The 15,249-nt window shown below is 35.7% G+C and overlaps 2 protein-coding genes and 1 pseudogene across 4 annotated transcripts; 2 read left to right on the forward strand and 1 right to left on the reverse strand.

Moving 5' to 3' along the window:
* The first annotated feature begins 420 nt into the window (after positions 1–420).
* LOC139847867 (probable amidase At4g34880) lies at positions 421–3,432 on the forward strand (annotated as a pseudogene).
* Positions 3,433–4,139: 707 nt separating this feature from the next.
* On the forward strand, positions 4,140–4,722 carry LOC139850407 (dirigent protein 22-like). The gene has a single exon (XM_071839984.1). It carries the CDS (start codon positions 4,147–4,149, stop codon positions 4,720–4,722), a length of 576 nt encoding a protein of 191 aa, XP_071696085.1. The 5' UTR covers positions 4,140–4,146.
* Positions 4,723–5,747: 1,025 nt separating this feature from the next.
* On the reverse strand, positions 5,748–11,169 carry LOC139847016 (translocase of chloroplast 120, chloroplastic-like). 3 transcript variants are annotated; one of them, XM_071836615.1, is made up of 5 exons: positions 11,076–11,169; positions 10,500–10,841; positions 7,130–10,412; positions 5,988–6,382; positions 5,748–5,856 (listed from the first exon to the last, which is right to left on the reverse strand). In XM_071836615.1, the coding sequence occupies exons 2-3, from the start codon at positions 10,794–10,796 to the stop codon at positions 7,209–7,211; spliced, it is 3,501 nt and encodes a 1,166-aa protein (XP_071692716.1). In that variant the 5' UTR covers positions 10,797–10,841; positions 11,076–11,169; the 3' UTR covers positions 5,748–5,856; positions 5,988–6,382; positions 7,130–7,208. The 3 variants fall into 3 exon arrangements, with proteins under 3 accessions (XP_071692716.1, XP_071692714.1, XP_071692715.1); XM_071836613.1 differs by having other exon boundaries at positions 5,988–6,392; XM_071836614.1 differs by lacking the exon at positions 5,748–5,856 and having other exon boundaries at positions 5,985–6,392.
* Between the last annotated feature and the right edge of the window lie 4,080 nt (positions 11,170–15,249).

A 15,249-nucleotide genomic window follows, 5' to 3' on the forward strand; every position in this document is an offset into this window, starting at 1 on the left:
ACAATCCAATCTCACATAAGTGGGGTATGATGAGATATGATGTAGACAATCATTCCCTTTCATAGAATAAAGATAAGTCATTTCTTTCACTCACAGTGAAACACTCCAAAAGTAGAGAAAGTTATTTCTTTCAATGTTACAATAGATGAGAGATTGTTTTCGAATGTACTTCCGACTAATAAGTAGGTTGGAAAAAAAGGTATGGAACACCATGAAAATAATAGATTTGAAATTTTATGAGTTTTAACTCCAACTTAAGCTCAATTTAGGCTCAAAACAATAACAATAGTCTAAATTTGTCAATAAATCTACGTTTAATATTAATAGAGCAATGGAAGAAGAGTAAACCAATGTTTTTGAGAAATTTAAAATAAAAGCCCAATTACAAGGACCAATACTAGATCCCAAAACCGCAGTCTCTCTCACTATCTTGACTTTCACTTAATTTGATTTTCGTTAGTCAAGAAGATGATCAAACAGATGTTTCCTCTAATTATATCGTTGTTGTTGAGCATCAACACCATTAATAGCTCTACATTCACCATAAAAGAAGCCACAATAGATGAGATACAAACAGCTTTCAACCAAAACAAACTTACATCCAAACAATTAGTTGAGTTTTACATCAATGAGATACAAAAACTCAATCCCATCTACAGAGCAGTGATTGAAGTAAACCCAGATGCAATTAAACAAGCTGAAAAAGCCGATCAAGAGCGAAATGATAACGCGCCTAATTCGGGTTATGGGTTGCATGGTATACCTGTTATGCTCAAGGATACAATTGCTACTAAAGATAAGCTTAATACGAGTGCAGGATCTTATGCACTTTTGAACTCGGTGGTGCCTCGTGATGCTGGTGTGGTTATGAAATTGAGAGAATCGGGTGCGATTATACTCGGGAAATCGAGTTTGAGTGAATGGCTTCATTTTAGAAGTTCAAGTGCTCCTAGTGGTTGGTGTGCTAGAGCTAAACAGGCAATTGTAAGTTAATATGATCCCTTATTGATTAAATGTTGTTTTTGTTAGTGATCCATGGCATTAGAGAATAGGAAATTAGGGAATTAATTGAATGTTGACTAAGTTTGACTTTGACATTTTGACCGATTAATCCCTACTTTGACTTTAATCCTTGATTTATAGTGACCGATTAATCGAGTGTTGACTAATAGCAAATCGTGGGTGGCCGGAGAAAAGGGTCGGAAATGTTCACAGATAGCCCGTTTAAGATAACCTGTTTAGGTTGCTTGCATATGAGTAAAAAGATTCCCTTTCCCGGATAGCTAGAAGAGAAAAAATCTTATTCGTGTAACCGTTTATACGATAATTAGAATTTGAACTAGTACATTAAAAATTCATACTAAAAAACGCTCCCAATTTGCTTGGGAGTTGTCTCGGCTTGTTCACATCCTGTTACAGGGTATGTTTGGGGCGGAGCTTTTAGGAACTTTTAGCTTTTATGATAAAAACTCCTATTTAATATAAAACTCCGTTTGGTTAAAGAAGCTTAAAGCTTTTAGACAGAGGGAAAAAGCTAAAAGCTATTAGAAATATCGTTTAGATTTTAGCTTTTTGTCATTTTACTATTTATTTAACAGATTCAGCTACTGTAACAAACACCAAAATATATCTAAAAACCTAACAACTACCAACTATCAGCTAAAAGTTACCGGCTAACAGCTAGTTTTTCCAAACATACCCCATAGGGTTCGACGAATAATCGGGATATGTTTGAAAAGCAGTGAAGTAGTGAGTTTGGCCTGTATATTAATCTGTGAATATTGCATTTTTACAAATTAGACTGCGATAACTTATTTGTCTATGTATCTAGTTATCCACTAATGACTATTTTAAACATGTTCCATGTATATCATGGTTTGTATATTAAAAAAGGGCTAATACAATATGTAGTCATTTGATGATCTGTATTGTATTCTTCGATTTTTGGAACTCATACAGAATCCATATTTAGCAACGGGTGATCCATGTGGTTCACGTACTGGATCAGCAATATCAGTTGCGACAAACATGGTTACTGTATCACTTGGTACAGAAACAGATGGATCAATCCTATGTCCTTCTAGTGCCAATTCGGTTGTCGGGATCAAGCCCACAGTGGGTCTCACAAGCCGAGCAGGCGTTATTCCCGTTTCCCTTAGGGAAGACACAATTGGGTAAGTTTCACGAGTTTTGTTTTCACAAATTGTAATGTTATTAATTTTTTTTTCTTCTTTTTTACGGCTGTATTGCTATTAAATTATTCATTGTTGGTGAGTACAGACCAATATGCAGGACAGTTACCGATGCTGTGCATGTTCTTAACGCCATCGTCGGTTACGATAAAAACGACGCAGAGGCAACACGAAAGGCGTCAAAGTATATTCCAAATGACGGTTATCTCAAACACCTAAAATCCAACGGACTCAAAGGGAAAAGGTTAGGGATAATGAGAGCGCTTATCCCTATTTCGGATTCGCTAACGATTCTCTAACATTGAATAAGTTTGAGAAACATTTTAAATTATTAAGGTAAGCATATTCGCATACTCTTTTTTTTCTCAACTGATTAAATATTTTTTCTAATACTCTTATGCTGAATTTTTATGTTCAACCAGCCAAAATGGTGTTACTCTAATAGAAAATATGGAAATCAAGAACGTCGATAATATAATATCAATGCTCAATAGTGAGTTTACCGCAATGTTTGCAGAGTTCAAGATCGATTTAAATAACTATCTACATGAATTAATCGATTCACCAGTAAGATCTTTAGCAGATGTAATAGCCTTTAACAACAAGTTAGCAGATTTGGTAAGATTTATATTTATATTTATATACATAATAAAAAGTCTATATTCTTACAAAATGGTCAAAAGTCAACAACATTAGTTCCTTACGAAAAACAGCACACTTGTATTATACTGTAGGAACTTTTGGAACAGTACCCACAAGACTTGTTTTTGGCAGCTGAAAAGACTAATGGTATAGGTGAAATAGAGAAGGAAGCGTTATTAAACTTGACGAAAGCATCAAAAGATGGGTTTGAAAAGTTGATGATTGAGAACAAATTGGATGCGCTTGTTACGCCGTATTCTGATGGCAGGACGGTTCTTGCGGTTGGGGGATATCCTGGAATTAGTGTTCCGGCCGGGTACGATGAAGATGGGTATCCTTATGGTATATGTTTTGGTGGTTTAAAAGGTTCAGAGCCAACTTTGATTGAAATTGCTTATGCGTTCGAACAAGCGACTAGGGTCAGAAAACCTCCTCCAACGAAGATCGATTGTGATCAGTAAACATAGGTTTAGATGCGTAACTGATAGTAGCTTTAACAACTTAAAAGCTTGTTTTGATGTGCACTTCAGTTTTTTTTTTTTTTTCTTTTTTTTTTTGTGCTCGACTTGAATTACCTTTTTCTTATTGTAGCAACAAGTTAGGCACATTCATTTTGGTATCTTTTCTTAAGTATTCGCGCTCTTTTTCTCTTTAAATAAGCTTATGTAAAAGGGTAAGCATTCAAGTTTTTCTGTTTAGGCTACTCACATGTACGTAGTCTAATCTGGCTATTCGGTGACGGTTTTTCGACAATTTAAGAGAGCATTACGTGTTTTGGGTCGGAAACAATTGGATACTAATGTTACCCTAACTTGACAGCTTGCCCATTTTGTCACCTCCTCAAAGCAACTCAAAAAACAATACCATTTCAATATTAACACCCAATTAACACTTTATCAAAGTAACACTTCAACTAAATATTTATGTCTTCTTCAATTACATATAATTATTTACAAAAGAAAGACATGTTGACGTTGCAAAAATCACAAACTTTCTATAATAATAATAATTTACAGAAACCAGTGTTTTGGTTAAACTAACATTGACAACACCAAACCCACTACTCATAATTTTTAGTATAAAAATAAAAATTAACTTTTTTTTTTTTTCCAACCTACCATATATAGAATGCAGCTTTTTCAATATCCTAATAAATGTAAACATAAACCTAAACATACTAATTAAAATAAGAAAGTTTGCAGTGTTTTAGCTAAACTAACAGAAAGGTCATACCCACTCTGCATATATACATACTCTTATATTCACCCATAAACTTAACACACACACAAACACACACACATACACACAAAAGATGATGAAGCTATGCTTAGCATTGATACTAAGTTCAATGATACTCTTAGCCATACCATTAGCTCACAGCATCGATCAAGACCCGTTAGCCGTAGAAGAATGGTTCAAAAATCTACCAAACATGACCCAAAAAACCACCCACCTTCGCTTCTATTTACACGATATAGTAAGCGGCAAAAGCCCAACCGCTATGAGAGTAGCCCAATCCAGCATCACCTCAACATCTCCAACCTTTTTTGGCTTCATAGCCATGGCTGACGACAAACTGACAAGTGGACCTGAACCCAACTCAACTGTTGTGGGTCAAGCACAAGGCATATATGGTTCAGCATGCTTAAATGAGACTGGTTTGCTCATGACCATGAACTTGGTTTTTAATGGAGCCGATTATAATGGTAGTACGATAAGCCTTTTGGGTCGTAATGCTGTGTTTCATCCGTATCGTGAGATGCCTATTGTTGGTGGATCCGGGGTTTTTAGGATGGCACGAGGTATTGCGACCGCTAAAACTTATGATTTTAATCTTACGTCCGGTGATGCAATCGTCGAATATAATGTCATGGTTGTTCATTATTAAGCCATGTTTGTTATGTTTCATATATTTGTTCGAGTTATTTTCATTCATTCTATTGTGTTATATTTAATGTTATGTCTAAAAGTTAACAGTACCTCTTATATTGATATACTCCGTATTCAATTGAGCATTACTACAGTACTGTAAAGACTTTCAAAAATAAATTACAGTTTTGTACATCAATAACATTGGATAAAAATATAAGGTTTTCACTGTTCATACTACTCGCATAAGATGGTTTTTTTACTCGGATGTACTGAAAAATCCGAGTAATGATTATGTTGAGGTGATGCTGGATTGGGTTATGATTATGAATGCCATTACTGCCGATTTTTTTTGTGAATTGCTTGGAAGCTTTGAAACAATGTTACTTTCAGTCCGAGTGAGATGATGAAATGTACTTTATTCGATTCTATTAGTTTATTTTCATTTTATTGGCTCAAATAGAGTAGGTTCGATGTTAGCTAGAACAATTTTGACATTTAAGGTTTTTGTGATTTCCCTCTAGCTCCTTGCTATTGCTAGAGGTTTCTGTATTTTTATATATTCGCCATTAAAAAGAGGAAAAAAACAAGTGATCACATTTAGGTTTATGTAATCAAACAGTTAATAGAGGGATTAGAGATAATGCATCGACTACTAGATCAACACAAGAACTTGACAAAGTCTTACATATTCACATACAAGAGAAAAAGTTGTGAAATACTAACTGTATATACAAGTGGAACTAAAAAACCTAATGCAATTAGAAAGCATATTAGTAAACATCATTTTGAACAAAAGAGCAGTAGTTAAATAAAAAGCAACATCAATGATAGTTTTAATGTCTTAGTTTTGAAAATACAACACAAACTATGAGGAGCGTTTTATTCAAAATCCACGAATGACAAATATGATAATTAATAAACACCACTAATGGCAATCACAACGACTAAATAATCGGGTCAATTTCGTTTCATGAATTGATTACAAACATCGGAAGCAGTTGTCCGACGTGTCATTATCTAGGTCAAAACTTTTACAGAACCCATAGATTAGATAAAGACTACGAAAAATTGTACTAGTAACATTGGTTCACCAGCTAAGCATCCGCCCAGCTTATAGGTGTAAAAATCAAATCCACCAGTGTTGTACAACCTATTAACATTAACATAGCATATAAAACTTGGAACAGCCTAAATGGGGATTACACATTATAAACTACAATATGAGACCCTCTTTTCGCTACAGAATATTGAAAGTAAATAGCAACAACCAAAAAAAGGTACCTTTTTGGCAATGTACTGCAATATATAACAAGGAACAGCCACAACCACTGCCCAAATAGGGACCCAAATTCACCATAAACTAAGCAGAAAAGATTTCAGACTACAAAAGGAAAATAAAAAAATAAAAAATCATGTCCACTGAAGCAAATTAATACCCTCATGGGTCACATACTCATTATATGTATAGTACAATAACTAAACATGATCCCAATTCTAACCAGAATATCTCTATATCAAGAAGAAAACGTAGATGAAAACGAAGATGGGAATAAAAACATCAGCCTGGTGATTTGCATAAAAATCTAGCTCTGGTGCTACCGTGTTTGTGCATTTAACTAATATTGTCCGAAACATTTTCGCCTTCTTTTCGGCATTATTTCAGAGATCAGGCCAATCTGCAAGAACCTGTCGTATTAATACGAAAGATAAATATCAGCAGCCTTGTACTGAACATGATCATACGAGTGTTTTAGATCATAAATCTACGTAAAAGACACTCACAATTGCTAGGTAATGACCCGACCCGACCCGTTTGGCTTTGACCCGTTTGGGTCCGTTAAAAAACCTCACCCATTTGGGTTTGACCCGTTTGGACCCGAACCAGTTTGGGTTTGACCCAACCCAACCCGATTGCCAGGTATCGATATTTGGCATATACCTAAAGTTTGTTTTGAATTATGCAGTTATGTTATTTTCGGTCGATGACTTCACCATCGACCCTTATATTGCTTTATAGATCTCTTGAAAATAAAAAAAATCTTACACTGATTATCCCTTTTGAATGAAGTTGAAAATTTAAAATCTATAAAATACATATTGGTGTTTAATTTTTAAATATGCATGTGTTATGAACCCTACAAGTCAAGTCACAAGTTTGAATTTACGATTTCCAATAACGAGTCGAGTCATGAATTAACAACTAGGTGTCTATTGAAATGAAGATCGAATACTTGATCTCAGTCAATTGTGACAAAAAAGACGGAACCCATATTAAGAAGACTGAGCTCATAATTTGACATTCATAAAAATCGTTAATCAAATTTAGGCTGCTAAAAACCAACAAAATTTAACAGTAGACCTAGAATAACTGACATTTACACACAATTTATGAAAATAAAACAAGTAGTGATAGTTGTACTCACATGATAGTCATCAATCGATTGACCCTTGCCGCTTGAACCACAGAAATTTCTTCACAAATCTCCAGACGAAAAAATGTCTTCAATATGCTGAATCCCGATCCTGATAGTACCCCAGTAGCTTACTCACGAGTGGAACCAAAGCAACTAATGCAATTTGTAACTGTTCTGAACTATTCAAACGAACGCTAACTTGTCCCGAACCCTTATTATTCAAATTAACACGCCCAATCAAATTAGTAAACCGACCAATCGGAATCTGCGACTGCGCGTTCCATCCAATTGCAAGATCCCCATGCCAATCCATAACCGATAAACCAATAGTTGACAAAAACCGGCCCAAAGGATAATCTTTATCCCTTATAGTAGCCTCAAAACTACCCCCGTAAGCAACATCACCACGACCCAAAACCGCTCCACCAGCCACTACTAACTGTCCCCGTTTACCAATCGTTAACTTGTCTTCAAACTTAACGCCGCCCGTTAACGAATCACCAAAGTGAGTACCCGAAAAACCAACCGACGCTTTATTTTTTCTGTAGTTGATGAATCGGGTATCACTACGTAGAGTGTAAGACATTTCTTTTCCAACCGTCTGCATATCGAACGCTAAAGTTGTTGACTTTGACTTTGACTTTCCATGTTTCATTGCACTTGATACCTCCATTTGAAGATTAGCATCTTTTTTATCTTTAGTAACCTGACCCGAAAACGAAGCGGGTATCTTTTCTTTGAGTGCAAGTAAGTGTTCCACATTTATTCCTTCATAACCAACGTCGTGATCCCAACCGTGCGGGTCCAGCACGGGTCTAACGAGCCATTGGTTCGCAGAATCGAGTGCCCGGTACCGATGGGTCGGATTATCCGCATCAAACGAAACGGGTAAATTCATATCCTGAACCGCAACCGGAACGGTTCCCGCTCCATTACCATCTTCTTCTGCATTATCAGTTAATTCAGTTGAAACATTCTTAACTGTTTCCGCCATTTTTTTCATCATCCTTCTTCGCTTTTTCTCTTCCTTCAACTGTTTCTTCATGAATAACCTTTCCCTGTATTCCAATTCGTCATAATACGATTTCTTTTGTGATTTACTAAGCTTTGATATTTGAGAATTACTCAACCGTTTAAACGGTGGTAACTCGTCGTATTCATACGATTCTTCATCAGAAGATGATGACTCATTCATGACATCATCGCCATCATCATCGTCACCAAATTGCTCATCCGGTAACTTTAACTGAGGTCTCGATTGTAACAGATTCGATAGAATGAACGGTAACGGCGGCGCACGAGATCTTGACCCAAACGGCTTGCCAGGTGGCGAGTCTTGCAACTTCAAAAGCATATTCGCCTCGACCAAAATCTTAGAAGCAAACGAAAGAAGTAACAAATGAGGCTTCCACACTTGACCATTCGGTAAAACCCGTTGACCCGCCCGGTTTGTCCTACAAGCCGAGTGGTTCTCCACTAACGAAACAGGGTTCATGAGCCGCATATCACCAGCAGCTTGTCTAATAGCTTGTTGAACCACATGTGACCGTTGGGTCACAAACATGTCATAACTAGTGGCTACACCATTCGGACCTTCAGGTGGGGCCGACGCGGCATGGGTCAAGACCACAATAGCATTAAACCATATAGACTGACCGAATACATCGGTTATAGTTCGCAAAAGCGCCATGTCACCCGAATCCCTACTTTGCATATCCAATCTATCAAGATACAAAACAATATCTGGAGGTGTTTTCTGTATAAACCGTTTAACCGAATGAAGAATTTTTTCGTTTTTCTTTTGATCAGCCCACGAAGGATGAAGACCTGGCGTATCGATTACGCGTACTTTAATACCCTGTACGGTCCCCACAACGTCCTGAACTTTTTTCGTTCCGTGTTGAAACGCGTGCGTTTCAAATTTAACTTCATCGAATATAGAATTAATGGTTGCACTTTTTCCGACCCCTGTTTTCCCGAGAACCATGATGGTGCATGAGAACTCAAGTGGTTCTTGACCAGCTGCCTCCAAATGCTCAGCCATGGCACTAGCACGTTCAAAGCTAAACGCTGCAACCCGACCTCCATTGCTTCCTCTCAATTGTTCAGCCAATCCTAACCGATACAAAACCTGAGCTACAACAACGTTATGAGGCGTCTGGCCAAGCCTGCGGGCAAGACGTAAAAACTTGACCCGTATCATCTGGAGCTTTTCACGAGTGTCATCATTTTCATCGGTTTCCCCATTAGTTGGTTCATCAATGACTTGATTTTGCAAAGGAGGAGCATTCCCATTTGCCTGGGATTGCACCACACGGTGAGCCGGTTCCAGCCGTGGAAGACCAGCAGGGCGAGCCGGTGCTGGGGATGGAGCTGGAGTGGGAGCAGCGGTAGGTTTGGAATTAGGAATTGGGGATTGATCAGGCTTTGGATCGTGTTTCGGGTTAGCTACAGGAGTGGAATTTGAAGATTTTTTAGCAGATAACGAGACACCTATAACTGGCTTCAACTCAGCTTCTTTCTTCACAGGAACATCTTGTTTCATCTCACTATCTTTCGGTGCACCTTTTTCAAACTCCAAACTTCGTTCAGCTGTTGGTTCACTTTCTTCATTAAGCAAACTATTTCTTAAAGATTCAAACTTTTCCTGTTTATTGATACTGTCACCATCATTATTTTCAGTAACCAATTTACCTTTTTCTGTCACATTTCCATTTGTTACAGTGTCTATCTCACCATCTGGCTTTCTTCTGTGACCCACGAAATCTCCATTTACACCATCTTCATGAACCACTGTTTCAACAACATCAACGTTATCTGAATCTCCACTATTAGAATCTCCTGAAACTGCAGTAGCAGGCTTCTTGTCTTCTACAATCCCATTATCTTCCAACCCATTTGGCTCATCTCTACTTACACCTGCATAAGTTGTTGGTTCATCAATCACATCCACCACGTTCACCGCCTCACCTTTTCCACCAATCTCTGACACATCAGTTTCCAATTCACTAACTTGATCCCTTGCAGCGGTATCAAATATAGTTTCTTCATCATTCATAACCTCATTAACTTCCAAACCACTAGGCTCTTGGTTTGAACCATTCATGGATGAATTTATCACTTCATTAACATCTGCTAAAGTAGAACAATCAGCTACATTTACTTCTTCACAAGTGTCTGCCAAATTATTACTGTTTTCTTTGGGTACATCAGAATCCACAATCTTATTACTCTCTATAACAACGTCTTGATCCCTGGTTGTATTACCAGAAGTACTTACCAAATCCATCACCTGCACACATCACCAACTAATCAAATAAATATACTTTCTTTTTCGCAAAAAAATAAGTAAACAATCAAATAACTTAAACAAAGTTACCTTTACAAGTGTATCCTCCTCAACGGGATTGATATCAACCTCTTGCCTAACCGTTTGAATCTCACTCGAAGCCTCAAATGCATCCTTAAACTTCTCTACAACCTCTTGGTCTACATCTACGCTCTCATCTAACTTCGCAACAACAACCGTTTCCGATACACTCTCTTCGACTCCATTAGAAGCATCCTTAAAAGGTTCATTAATTCCATTTCCATTTACCACACCTCTTACGACATCATCTTTACCCATTTCGTCTACTTTTGACTGCACTTTTACTTCACTAGCACCATTTTCCATAATAACCGCTCAAATACCTATCCCTAAAACCTGGATCCCTAAAAACTAGAAAATTGAAAACCCTAAATCAGCATACAGCCGGACACATATAATAAATTCAATCAAACAACAATACTAATTACTAATTACTAATTACTAATACAATAATAATTGATTATATACGAGCATTAAGTTCAAACTTAAACATGAATTTACAAGCTAGGGTTTTAGTATTATTATAAATAAATAAATATAAACAAATTATAGATACACATACACAGAAGGATGAAAAGGTAATACCTGAAGGTATAGATTGACGTTATCGATAAGAAAAAGGTAAGTAAAAAGATGATGTAGTTGTTGTTCGAGGAGAGAAAAAAAATGAAGAATTTTGTAACACTGAGTTGAAGCTGTAGTTTTATGTATATATATATATACTGTATTATCTATCTATTATCTATTATCTATTATCTATTATCTATTATCTATTATTATTATTATTATTATTATTATTATTATTATTATTATTATTATTAATTATTATTATTATTATTATTATTATATCTTATTATTATTATTATTATTATTATATCTTATTATTATTATTATTATTATTATTATTATTATTATTATATCTTATTATATATATATATATATATATATATATATATATATATATATATATATATATATATCGTATCGTATTATATCGATATCGATAATCGATTTTATCTATTGTATTGTATCTATGTAGTTTTATCTATATGCCTACGCACACACCTAACCAGTCTCGGTTAGAGGGGCAGCCTACCGTACGGTGAAATTTATTGATGAGAATGAAACGGTTAACTTCTCGAACCAATTTAAAAACACAAGTGTAAGAGGATTTGTAATGCGACGTGTAGGTACCACAACTAAATATCCATCCCAACAAATTCCATTACAACAATTTCTATCACAATTCTCGCAACAGGGCGTTTATGCCATTTCAACTTCCATAACCATAGTCACAATTACAACCAACTTTTACACCTCTAAATAACGACGAAGTGGAAGAAATACGTGGTGAAGTGCCACCACCACGAGTACGGGTTCGAACAAGTCATAGAAGAAAAGGAAAGGAAATTGCGAAAGAATCACACTTTAAAAAATTGTGGACTGTGCCGGAAGAAATTTGGTTGGCGTCATGTTGGATTGATTCTTCCGAAGATGGAGTTCATGGTAATTCACAAAGAGGTTCGACATTTTGGGGAGTAGTTTGTGAAAAGTTCAACAATAACGATCCTGGTTGGTTACGAGGCGACGATCATTTAAGTGGCAAATGGCGTCATATGGAAAAGGCGTTCAAAGAATTCACGGCCTTATATAATGAAGAAGAATGTAACCCAAGGCGTAGCGGTCGAAACGAGGAAGACATATATATAACATAATGTTGCAAAAATATCAAGAACGGTATGCGAAATGGGGTTTCAAAGAGGTAGGAATTCTTGAAGAAGCAGCCGAAGTGGTATACACCACCGGCAGTTAGTGGAAGTGGTGTGAGAAGAAGAAGAGCTTCACAAGTTGTAGTCGAAGATGAAGGCGATGATGTGGTTACCGAAAACCAAACCGTCAATCTCGGTGAAGATCGGTTAAACAACCTCCAAGAGCTATTTGGTGATGATGCGATTCAACGTTCGATGGGAAGAGAATGATCGAAGAAAGTTGCTAGAAATTCCGCTTCGTCTGACGCGGCCACTTCATCACAAGGTACAAACTCTTCAAGATTCGAATAGTTGGCTTCATAATGGGATATGCAAAAGGAGGCGGATTTGGAGAGAAGAAGCAAAGGTATTGCTGCTATCGTCTAGGAAGAACGAGCATGATTAGCAATGAAAGTCATCAAATTATTTAAACTTAATATAAACGACATTACGGACCCAAAAGAAAGAAAATCGTCTTTGAAGCTCAAGAAGAAGATGTTCGAGCAATACAAAGATTATATCGAGCTATCAAGCGACGATGAGTAATTGTAGTATTGTATTATTAACGTACGTTTTAATTTCTAAGAGTAATAAAGTAGTAATTGTATTAGGATTTTATAATTATTGTAATTTTTCATTTTTAAGGACTTTTGATAAGTTGTAATCGTTTTATTTTTATTAATTTAAGTGTGTTTTTATTAATTTAAATTATTATATATGTCTTACTTTTATAAAAAAAAATGAATCAAATATATAAGCTCAAACACATAATGAAAAAAAAAGTGGGACCTATTTTCCTCTTACAAAAACATCACGTCATATCATTACAAACTCCATCACACCATCACACTATAACATCAACCACACACTATCACTTAACTACAGTTCTCAAATAAATAAAAAAATCACATATTACAAACCTACCACCTCAGTAATATGTGCGGGGTAAGGGTGCAGTTGCCCCTGATTTGTAAGTTATACTCTTTACGTCTCAATTTAATTGGCAACAAATAAAACATATAGCTTAAGAAAAATACTATTATTACTCTGTACTTAGCTTTTGTGCAATGACATTTCCCTTATATACTAATTGTCCTCCTGAATTTTGTCGTTCTCTTTATTAATAAGCCCAAAACGACATCCCTACAATCAAGGGTCTCGCCTATTGATTTGGTAACAAAATCAATTTGGTAACAAGATACAACATAGATTTTTCTATACCACGCCTCCATCTCTCTTTGCAATTCAACTTCCCCAATTCAACACAGCTTACCCAACTCTTAGTTCTCATCAGTTTTGTGTGTGGGTAATTACGGTTTCTTTTAATTTCTGATTTCATTTTGATTCGTTCTGCCTCATCCATTGGTACCGCAATCTTTCACCTTCATCTGTTTGTTTGTGTTATAAACTAGGGTTGATACATCGAATAGATTTCTTGCAATTTCTTTTTTCTCTTTCGGATAGAATCAAATGAGGATTTGAATCAAAAATTAGGTTTTCAGGCGATCAACCTTCGTTGGTAGCACCTATAGTTTCCACACACCGCCACAGTTGTTGCCTCTATTGCCGATGTTGGCGCTATCTCCGTTGTCCCAGTCTCCTAGTAGCAAACAAAGTCGTTTCAACTCATCTTGGTAATAAAATTACTTGTACCCTAATTTATGTCTGATTTTAATTTTTGTTCATATTTCCTTTTGTTAGATTCATGTTTTAAAGTAACAAATGGTGATTATGATTTTGTGTTGTTTTATATTTAAAACGACCTACTTTGTTTTTTGTTTATTATGTGCTTTATAACTTTCAGATATAGATATAAATATAGAAGAAACATAATAATTTTGAGTGAGATAATGGCAACTAGAAAAGGTAATTATCTTAGTATCTGATTGGTTATATTAATCATGTGTTGTGGTTGAATTTTTAGTTCGAAGTGCAACAAAGGGTTTTAATGTCGACATTGGCTTGAGAAGGGAAAGTCGAAACAATAAAGTATGTAAAGATATCTGGATCATTTACCTAATTAATAAATTATTAGAAATGGGTTGTAGTGCAAATTTTTTGAAACAAACAATGTACCAAAGATCTTACGGTTGTTGTTTTAAGAGTATTTTTTTTTTCTCAAGCAATTACATACATGTATCACACAGGTTTCTCCATATGAAGAAACTTAGCAAATATCCAGTCTTTGTTTATAGTATGCAACTAACGGCCACTCACACTATTAGCATGATTTCAAGTCGTTTAGTTAAAGTATGTTTCAAAATATGCTTACTTGATATCATAATAATTTCCTGCATTTTGTAAGGTTGATTCTTTTTAACTTAGGTTGTGTTTTCTACTGCGTTTGTGGATGATATTTTAGATGTTCCGATTCAAGAATTGCTACAACCATCATCTTTAGGCACTTCTTCCACAATTGATGTTGTTCTTTATTCTTTCAAGTTCTTTTCTCTCTCTTCTCATATTTTGGTATAGGCTTTTTTCAGTTGATTAGTTTGTTATTTGAGTTTGGTTATTGTACATTTATCTTATTACAGTTATAACACATAATCTATAGCTGCATTCATACATGTGTGTTTTAGATTTCATGGAGTTATATTCTTTCACTGTTAGTAGAAATTATGTGAATTATTACTTTTCTTTGTGTTTTTGTTTCACTGTTGCATGTGTTTGTAGTGCATGTGAAACAACCCAAATCCGCTTTACCAAAAACTCCAATTTTTTACAAATAGAGTTGTTGGACGTGCCTTACACTTTCAATACTTTTGACCCAAATCGGATTACCTCATTTGAATCCCAACTCATTCAAACTCGTTTTAACACATTCATTACACAACTAAACTCGTGTTTAACGCAAAACTTAGTTCATAACAATCATTAGAACCTTAAAGGCCCGTTACAAAACGAAATGGATAATGACGACCCAACCACACAACCAATTAGATTAAGACACAATAACCCAACCCGATACCAAGAGCATAATCCCGAGGATTTACAAATCCCCAATCCAA

This window comes from Rutidosis leptorrhynchoides, chromosome 5 (assembly GCF_046630445.1).
Source record: "Rutidosis leptorrhynchoides isolate AG116_Rl617_1_P2 chromosome 5, CSIRO_AGI_Rlap_v1, whole genome shotgun sequence".
Taxonomy (NCBI): domain Eukaryota; kingdom Viridiplantae; phylum Streptophyta; class Magnoliopsida; order Asterales; family Asteraceae; genus Rutidosis; species Rutidosis leptorrhynchoides.

Coding starts and splice junctions, on each gene's coding strand:
- LOC139847016 (XM_071836615.1), bottom strand. CDS start 10,796: ATGGAAAATGGTGCTAGTGAAGTAAAAGTGCAGTCAAAAGTAGACGAA. Junction 10,413..10,499: donor AGGAGGATACACTTGTAAAG/GTAACTTTGTTT, acceptor TGATGTGTGCAG/GTGATGGATTTGGTAAGTAC.
- LOC139850407 (XM_071839984.1), top strand. CDS start 4,147: ATGATGAAGCTATGCTTAGCATTGATACTAAGTTCAATGATACTCTTA.